The sequence below is a fragment of the Chrysochloris asiatica genome, unplaced genomic scaffold (genome assembly GCF_000296735.1).
Source record: "Chrysochloris asiatica unplaced genomic scaffold, ChrAsi1.0 scaffold00296, whole genome shotgun sequence".
Lineage (NCBI taxonomy): Eukaryota > Metazoa > Chordata > Mammalia > Afrosoricida > Chrysochloridae > Chrysochloris > Chrysochloris asiatica.
The window spans coordinates 416,771-424,500 of NW_006408814.1; the positions used below are offsets into that span (position 1 = coordinate 416,771).

The 7,730-nt window shown below is 41.0% G+C and overlaps 1 protein-coding gene across 2 annotated transcripts in view; it reads left to right on the top strand.

The window, feature by feature from the left end:
- Positions 1-7,730, top strand: part of RPN2 (ribophorin II) — an 81,959-nt gene that overhangs the window by 19,275 nt on the left and 54,954 nt on the right. For both annotated transcript variants that reach the window (XM_006874720.1, XM_006874719.1), the window contains exon 2: positions 4,401-4,594. In XM_006874720.1, the coding sequence (XP_006874782.1) occupies positions 4,401-4,594 (194 nt within the window). The remainder of the gene's footprint in view (positions 1-4,400; positions 4,595-7,730) is intronic.

Here is a 7,730-nt window from a genome sequence, read left to right on the forward strand (position 1 = left end):
AATGCAAGGAAAACCAAGATTCAAAAGACAGCCAAGCATCTTAATATTATTCCCCCCTTTTCCACATTCCAACCCTGGCTCGATCTCTGTATCCCAGAACCCTGTTGTTCTCATATTGTGCATATATCATCAATTTACCTCTGTCTCACTTAGCCCATTGAGACCTGTCTAATTGTTCTCCCATCTGCTTTGTTCTTCCTGCTTTGTAGTATTTTGATATTTGTAAATTTATGTAGATTTGTTTTGTGACCTAAAACATGGTCTATTCTGTAGAATGTTCCATGTGTACTGGAGAAGAATGTGTATTGTGCAGTGGTTGGGTTGAATGCTCTGTACACATCTATGAGATCCAGTTGGCTGATTGTGTTGTTTAGTTCTTCTGCGTCCTTGTCAAGTTTCTTTCTGGTTGTTCTATCGATTTTTGAAAGCGGTGTATTAAAATCACCCACTATTATTGTAGATTCATCTGTTTCTTTTTTCAAATCTATTAGAGTTTGCTTTATGTATTTTGGAGCTCTTTCATTGGGAGCATAGGTATTTATTATGGTTATTTCATCTTGTTTAAGTGTCCCTTTAATCATGAGATAAAGTCCATCTTTATCTATTATGCTGTTTTTTGCTTTAAAGTTTATTTTATCATTGATTAGTACTGGCACTCCTGTTCGCTTTTTATTACAATTAGCTTGGTGTATTTTCCCCATCCTTTGACTTTTAATCTGTTTTTGTCTCTGTGTGTGAGATGTGTCTCTTGCAGACAGCATATTAAAGGATCTTGTTTTCTTATCCATTCTGCCACCCTCTGTCTCTTAACAGGTGCGTTTAATCCATTTATATTCAGTGTAATTATCGGTAAGTATGGATTAATTGCTGCCATTATGTTTGTTTGTTTTTTGTGGTGTTGATGTGTCTTTGTTCTGTTTGTCTTTCTTTGTTGAGTTTATGATTTTTGTGTTCTGTCTTGTGAGTTTTCTCATAGTTTTAATGTTTTCATGTTCATCTTGGATTTTCATTCTCTTGGTATGTTGTGAAGTGTTAATTTTCTTTGAGGTTGCCTCATAGTCCATTAAATTTTCTCTCCATTTAGTGTAGTCTATTTTATCCTGTAATCAACCTGACCTTTTCACTATCTGGATCTTTGTTCCTACCTGTTTACCTTCTTTTACATTGTACTTGTTTTGATCATAGACTGATCTCCCAGATTCTCTGAGTTGTTCTTATAGTTTTGTTCTGTTAACAACTCTTCTTTCTGTTGACTTAATTCATGCAGGTGCTGCCACGTATGTCAGTCTCTGGTTGTTGTCCATTCTTGTTGGTTCTCAGTCCACAAAACTCCATTTAGGATGTTTTGCATTGCAGGGTTGGCTTTGGCAAAATCCCTTAACTTCTGTTTTATTGATAGGTTTGCTGGATAAAGGTTCTTTGTTGGCAATTTTTGTCTTTCAGGGTTTTATAAATGTCTCCCCATTGCCTTCTTGTTTGCATGTTTTCTGTTGAGAGATCTGAGCTTATCTAGATTGTTTTTTAAGAACTTTTACTTTCTTAAGGTTTTCAACACACATAAGGACTTAAATGGAACTAACTTTCTGAGAAAAATAATTTTCTGAGTTGTCCCTAATATGCAAATTCCCTTCTATAACATTCTCTGAAACATTGTAGAGAATAACTCTATAGGATTAGACCTGGGTTGAGTCTACTCTGATTCTGAGTTTTCTAATTTGTAAAGTAGAGATAATGATGCCTTTTTTAATAGGCACCCTAGTGGAATAGAGGGTCACACATTGGGCTGCTAGCTACAAAGTCAGCAGTTCAAAATCACCAGCTCTTCCACTGGAGAAAGATGAGACTTTCTGTTCCCATACAGATTTACAGCCTCAGAAACCCCTATACAGGATCTCTATGAGTCAGAACTGACTTGATGGTACACACTCATCACCAACACCTAAGCTTTTTTGGAGGGAAATGGCAGTATCAGACTGCCTCATTGAGTTTCCTAGGCTTTCATCTTTTTGAAAGCAGGTTTGCCAGGTCTTTTCTTCCACAGAATAACTGGTGGGCTTGAACCTCCAAACTTTTGGTTACCTTGGAACTGTGGCTCCTTAAGAGGTTGTTGTTGTTGTTGTTGTTATATGCTGTGGAGTCAGTTCTGACTCAGTGACCCTGTACAGGGTTTCTGAGGCTGTAAATATGGGAGCAGAACGCCTCATCTTTCTTCCGTGGAACAGCTGGTAGTTTCGAACTGCTGACCTTGAGATTAGCAGCCCGATTTGTAGCCACTACACTACTAGAGTTCTAGTTCATGCTTTAATTTAATAGCATGGGAAGAATCTAGAACAACTAATGGTAGCTGCGTGGTTGCTTGCTAATGTGGTAAGTTGAGTGGCAGACAGTTCACTTTCTTATGAAGCAGACAATTAGAAAGTTTGTTTTGTTTTTATGAAAAGCAGAAATGTACCTCTTTTTTCTGTCCCCTGTGGCATGGGTGAGGGTTAGTTTTTTTTCCCATTTATTTAGCAAATATTCATTACCTACTATGTGTACGAGACTCAAAAGTACTGGAATGAATAAGAGAAAGAAACAGCCTCTATCGTTACAGTTTAGCTGAGGAGATAGACACTACGTAATTTATTGTAGTTGTGAAAAATACTGAACAGAAAGAAGTACAGGACGCTGCAATTTGTATACAACAGCAGTAATTATAGTGGTACTAGATACTGCTTTTGTTAAGTGTTGGCGAGTCAATTTTGACTCATAACAACACTGTATAGAGTCTCCAAAGAGTGGCTGGTGAGTTTGAGCCACTGGCCTTGCAGTCCAGTTCTTGTCGTACAGCACCACACCAGGAGTCCAAAAGAAATGTTGTTTGTTGTTAAGTGCCGTCAAGTTGAGTCCAACCCATACCGACCCTGTGTACAGTTTCTGAAGAGTGGCTGGTGAGTTTAAACTGCCAGCCTTCAAGTTCAAACCAACCTTGTGGTAGAGTGCTTATCGTACAGCACCAAACCAGGACTCCAGTAGAAATAGTGGTGGTTATATGCCGTGGTGCAGTTAGTTCCAACTCATATTGAACCCTGTACAGTATTTCCAAGGCTTTAAATCTTTACAGGAGCAGAAAGCCTCATCTTTCTCCCGTGGAACGGCTGGTAGTTTTGAACTGCTGACCTCAAGGTTAACAGCCGAACTCATAACCACTATGCTACCACAGCTCCTTCCAGTAGAAATAGTTGTTATTGTTAAGTGTCGTTGTCAGTTCCAACCCATAGCGACCCTGTGTAGGGTTTCCAAGGAGATGCTGGTGAGCCTGAACCACCAACCTTGCAGTACAAACGGCTTTGTAGTCTGTCACGTTAACCCACAGCACTACCCCAGGACTCCAGTAGAAATAGTAGTAAGTATTTATATGTTGTTAAGTGCCTTCAAGTCGGTTCTGATTCATAGTGACCATGTGTAGGGTTTCTGAGGAGCGGCTGGTGAGTTTGAACTGCAAGGTCAGCAGTTCAGACCCACCAGTCAGTCGCTCCTCGGAAAACCCTATGCAGAGTTGCTATGAGTTGGAACCAACTTGATGGTACTTAACAAAAACAACAAATCTTCTAATAGCTTTCTATAGTAACTTAAATTTGTTTATAACATCTCTGAGGTAGATACTTACTATCTTACTTGGCAGCTGAGGAAACTGGGGCATAAACTGGCTGAGTAACTTTGCCACAGCCACATTGTTATACTTGGCAGAACAAGGGTTTAAACTTGGTTCCAGAGGCCATGGTCTTCACTAACTATATTGGGGAACTAATTCAAGGGAAGGCTTCATAACGAACCGATGCTTGAGCTGAAATCTGAAGGATGAGTAGAAATTAAGCAAAAATTGGTTGTGCCTTTGAGTCTGCCCAGATGCATTTTGGAAGAAAGACCTGATGATCCTCTAAACCATCAGCCATTGAAAGTCCTGTGGAGCACAGTTCTGCTCGGCCTTACATGGAGTCAGCAGGAATCAGAACCCACTCAACAACTAGTGTTACAGGAAAGTAGAACAAAAGGCCTGGATGGAAAAGAGGCCAGAGAGCAACAGAAGGTGTGAGCAGTGTGGGAGGAGATTGGGTGAGGGCCAGTCAAGGCTATGATGAAGATTCAGTGTGTCCTCAGAGCCTTAGGAGTCATGAATGGATATGAAACAGGTGCATGGCATGGTAAGTCCTGTGCTTTAGATATATGAAGGCTGTCTATATGGTAGGACTGTCTTCAGATAGTTGAAGACAGTGCCCACTGTTTGCCAAGGTTTCTCCTCAGATTAACCTCTCCTATTCCCTAACCATTTCCCAAATGCCCTGGTGTGCACCATCATTGGTACTATATGTAGAAGTTTGGAAAGTATGCAGTCTATTTATTAGTCATTTCTTCCCAAGGTTCCAGCAGTGTCTTCCTGTTGGCCGTGACAATCGTAGCCAGCACCCAAGCCTTGACACCCACCCACTACCTCACCATACATGACGTGGAGAGACTGAAAGCCTCGTTGGACCGCCCTTTCACAAATTTGGAATCTGCTTTTTATTCCATTGTGGGACTCAATAGCCTTGGTGCTCAGGTGCCAGAAGTAAAGGTAAGGTCCCTTCTCTCTTGGTGGCCAAGGTGGTTCAGAAAGAACTTTATCCCCTCAATATAGTCCTTTTAAGTACCTCAGAACTCTAGCCCTCATTTGAGTATGTTGTTGATGTTAACTGCTGTTGAGTCAGTTCCAACTTACAGTGACTCTGTATAGGATTTCTGAGGAGCAGCTGGTGGGTTTGAACTGCTGACCTTGTGTATGATCCTACAGCATCATGTAGCAAGGTTAATCCAGCCAATATTTAACAAATCCTTGTTTCAATGTGACAGATTTCCTTTTTCTTTTTGAAAGTGCCTAGTCCTGGTGTGTTATTGTAGGATATGCACCGGACTGCTAACCACAGAATCAGCAGTTCAAACCCACTGGCCACTCCTCAGAAATTCTATACAGGTTACTATGAGCACTTAACAACAACAAAAGTGTGTATAGGACTTTCCCAAGAATTTCAGAGAAAATAATGAAAAGCAAGTCACAGATCCTCTAGAAACTTACATTGTAGTTCAGTGAGTGTAGTTCACATGTACTTGGTAAGTACTCTGTGTGTGTAATCAGTAAATAATAAAGGAATCCGGCTGGGGCACACGTTGGATTTCCTAAGCAGTGGCAGTCACTGCACCAGACAATTCTGCGACAGTTTTGGACCTTATGAGGAAAGTACACTATGACTAAAAGCTTTTCTGGATTTCAGAATAGTCTTGAATGAATTTACATTTTACTCATTACAGTAGCATGGACAGATAATGTAAAAAAAAAAAAGTCATCTGCCAGGCCTCTTATACGTGTTTTGTGTTTTGGTGTTCTATTCCTGTATAACAAATTATTATAATATAGTGACTTAAAACAACACCAGTTTACTACTCCTAGTTCTGTAGGTCAGAAGCTGGGTTTGCTGCTGCTTGTTGTTGTTGAGTGCCATCGATTTGGTTCCGACTAATAGTGAGCCTGTATCTGCTGCACAAGACCTTTTTAAAGCATTGAAGAGCGAAGATGTCAGCGTGAGGACTAAGGTGTGCCTGACCCAAGCCATGGTATTTTCAATAACCTTATATGCATGCGAAAGCTGGACAGTGAATAAGGAAGACTGTAGAAGAATTGATGCTTTTGAGTTATGGTGTTAGAGGAGAATATTGAAAGTGCCATGGGCTGCCAAAAGAACCAACAGATCTGTGTTATTGGAAGAAGTATAGCCAGAGTGCTCCTTGGAGGCCAGGATGGCCAAACTTCGTTTCTCATACTTCAGACATATTGTCAGGAGCGACCAATTGCTGGAGAGGTGTTTGGAAAGGTGGAGGGTTTGAGAAAAAGAGGGAGACCCCAGCGAGATGGATTAGCCAAGTAGCAGCATCAATGGGCTCACGTGTGGCAGCAATTGTAAGGTTGACCCAGGACTGGACAGTGTTTTGTTCTGTTGTGCATAGGGTCATTATGAGTCAGTACCGACTTGATGGCACCTAACAACAACAATATGGTTTCCAGAGAGCAGCTGGTGGGTTTGAACTGCCAACCTGTCGTTCGCAGTCCAGGGCTGATCCTACAGCGCCACACCAGGTTTGCTGCTTAGGGTCTCATAAGTTGAAGTAAAGGTACCTGCCAGACTAGGCTCTTATGGGGACGCTCTGGGGGAAGAATTGGCTTCAAAGCTCATTCAGGTTATTGGCAGATCCAGTTCTTTGCTGCTGTACATCTGAGCTTTTATTTCCTTGCTAACTGGTATGGATGGCCCTGTAGGATAAGCACTGGACTGTGAACCACAAACTCAGCAGTTCAAACCCACCAGATGTTCCTCGGAAACTCTGCACAGGGTCTCTATAAGTTGGAATTGACTCTATGATACTTAACAGCCACAACAAGAAGCTGTTAGCCAGAGGCTGTTCCTTGCTTCTCGAGGCCACCCACATTTGGTCTCCTGTGGTGCCCTCCATGTTGAAACCAGCAATGTACATGTTTCTGACATTTCAAAGAGCTCACCTGATTAGGTCAGACCCATTGAATAATCTCCCTATTTTAAGATTACATTACAGTCAACCAAAAGCAAAATGTGGAAAATAACTCTAGGACAAGTGACCTGACTCTTTCAACATAAAAAATGATAGGGAGGCAGGGAAGGCAATGGGATCTGGGATAGATGAAAAGAGTCTTTAGAGGCACCAACAAAGTAAAATGTGTTGGACCTTGTTTAACTCATGATTCAAACCAACTAACTGTAGGAACCATTTTTGAGGTGTTGTTAAGTGTCATCAAGTTGATTCCAAACCTATAGAGACCCTGTATAGGTTTCCAAGGAGCAACAGGTGAGTTTTAAGTGCTGACCTTGTGGTCTACAGTCCAGTACTGATCCTACAGTGCCACACAGACAAATGCATAAAGGCCAACGTTTATTACTAAATGCCAGGGGCAGTGGGAGAAGGAAAGGAGGAGTTACTATTATATTGAAATATATTGTGATTAGGTTCTTTCATTATAATACTAATTCAAAATATACTGTGATAAATTAAGGATGCATATTATAATACTGACAGTAATTACTAGATAAATAAGCAAAGTTAAAAAAGATAATTTTCAAGTTCTAGATGCCATTGAGTCACTGAGGCTATTTGGTGGCACTGTGTGGCAGAGCACTACTGTGCACCATAGGGTTTCCAGTGGCTGATTTTCAGAAGTAGATACCCAGGCCTTTATTCTGAGGCACCTCTGGGTGGACTTAAACCTTCAATCTTTCAGTTAGTAGTCAAGTGCTTTAAACATTTGAACTACCCAGCTACTTCAAAAAGCTAATAGAAGCGATAAATTAGAATCTTGGATAATACTTAATCCAAAAAAGGTGTTTGGTTATGTTCAGAGTTCTCGTGTGGTACTGTAGAATCAGCACTAGACTGCTAGCCACAACGTTGGTGGTTCAAACCCACCGTCTGTTACTTGGAAACTCTGTACAGGGTTGCTATGAGTTGGAACCAACTCAACAACACTTAACAACAACAACAAAGAAGTACCCATAACTGTGCCCCCATGTGTTTTATCATATATAAAAATATGTTCATATAGTCTCTGGTAGCGTAGTGGTTACGAATTGGGCTGCGAACCTTAAGGTCAGCGGTTCGAAACTACCAGCTGCTCCGCGGGAGAAAGATGA